This window comes from Eptesicus fuscus, chromosome 7 (assembly GCF_027574615.1).
Source record: "Eptesicus fuscus isolate TK198812 chromosome 7, DD_ASM_mEF_20220401, whole genome shotgun sequence".
NCBI lineage: Eukaryota > Metazoa > Chordata > Mammalia > Chiroptera > Vespertilionidae > Eptesicus > Eptesicus fuscus.
Window position 1 is genome coordinate 54,284,393 of NC_072479.1, and position 1,264 is coordinate 54,285,656.

General features: G+C 41.9%; 1 protein-coding gene across 1 annotated transcript; it reads right to left on the reverse strand.

Annotated features, from left to right (window-relative positions):
* Positions 1-84: 84 nt before the first annotated feature.
* LOC103292392 (olfactory receptor 6C4) lies at positions 85-1,014 on the reverse strand. The gene has a single exon (XM_008148589.2). It carries the CDS (start codon positions 1,012-1,014, stop codon positions 85-87), a length of 930 nt encoding a protein of 309 aa, XP_008146811.2.
* Positions 1,015-1,264: the final 250 nt, after the last annotated feature.

Here is a 1,264-nt window from a genome sequence, read left to right on the forward strand (position 1 = left end):
CTTTTCATATTTTTACCTTCAAAAGCCAGTTCAGCACTTAAAATATGGTACACTCAATACATTAAAATATATCCTTTTTTTTTTTTAAAGTTTCACAATCTTTCTGATGGTGTCCTTGAATGCCTTCTTCACTTGCTGATTCCTTAGAGTATAAATGAAGGGGTTTAACAAGGGAGTAACTGAAGTGATCAGCACAGCTATTCCTTTGTTGAAAGCACCTACTTCTTTTGTAGAGGGATTAATGTACATAAACATGCAGCTGCCATAAGAGAGAAGGATGACAATCAAGTGAGAGGAACAAGTGGAAAAAGCCTTTGTCCTCTGCTGGGCAGAAGGGATCCTCAGAACGGTCCTAATAATATACGTATAAGAAAGTGTCACCAATACCAGCGTAACCACTAGAGTGACAGCAGCCACGAAGATAACCACCAGTTCTAAGAGACGTGTATCTGAGCAGGCAAGCTCCAGGAGGGGCCCATAGTCACAGTAATAGTGATTCAGCACATTGGAGGCACAGAAATCCACCTGGCTCATCAGGAAGATTGGGGGTAAGATAGCTAGGAGTCCCCCCAGCCAGGAGCAAAACACAAGTTGTATGCAGACTCTGCTGCTCATAAGGGTCAGGTAATGCAGAGGTTTGCATATGGCCACATAGCGATCATAGGACATGGAGGCCAGGAGGTAAAACTCTGTTGCCCCAAGAAATATAGCAAAAAAATATTGAATCAAGCACCCAGCAAAGCTGATGACTTTATTTCCTGTTGTCATGCTGATCAGAAATCTGGGAATAAAAATGGATGTGAAGGAAATTTCTAAGACAGAGAAATTCCGGAGGAAGAAATACATGGGGGTCTGGAGGTGTGGGTCTACCAGTGTGAGTATGATGATGGTCAGATTTCCTAGAACACTTAGCATGTATGTGAGGAGCATAAAGGTGAATATCATGACCTGGATTTCAGGTTGGTTTGTGAGGCCGAACAGAATAAACTCAGTAAACATGGTCCTGTTTTTCATTGTTGACCTTCAGTAGATCTAAAGAAAAAGACGAGAAAGATGAAAACGGAATTTTCTCAGGCTGGGAGAGATAAAGGTGACTGTAACTAATAGAATCAGGTCATATATTCATTACTCTCCATCTAATTGACTCAAGCCAGTGTCCCATTGGACTGGACTAGACACCATGGACGCCCCAGGTCTTCTACAGAAGTGACCTTTTCCTAAGTCTTATAGTTCCTCAAGTCCATCTATTCCTGTACTCTTAACA

Bases quoted from the DNA above. Each gene is read 5' to 3' on its own strand.
- LOC103292392 (XM_008148589.2), bottom strand. From the start codon at position 1,014: ATGAAAAACAGGACCATGTTTACTGAGTTTATTCTGTTCGGCCTCACA.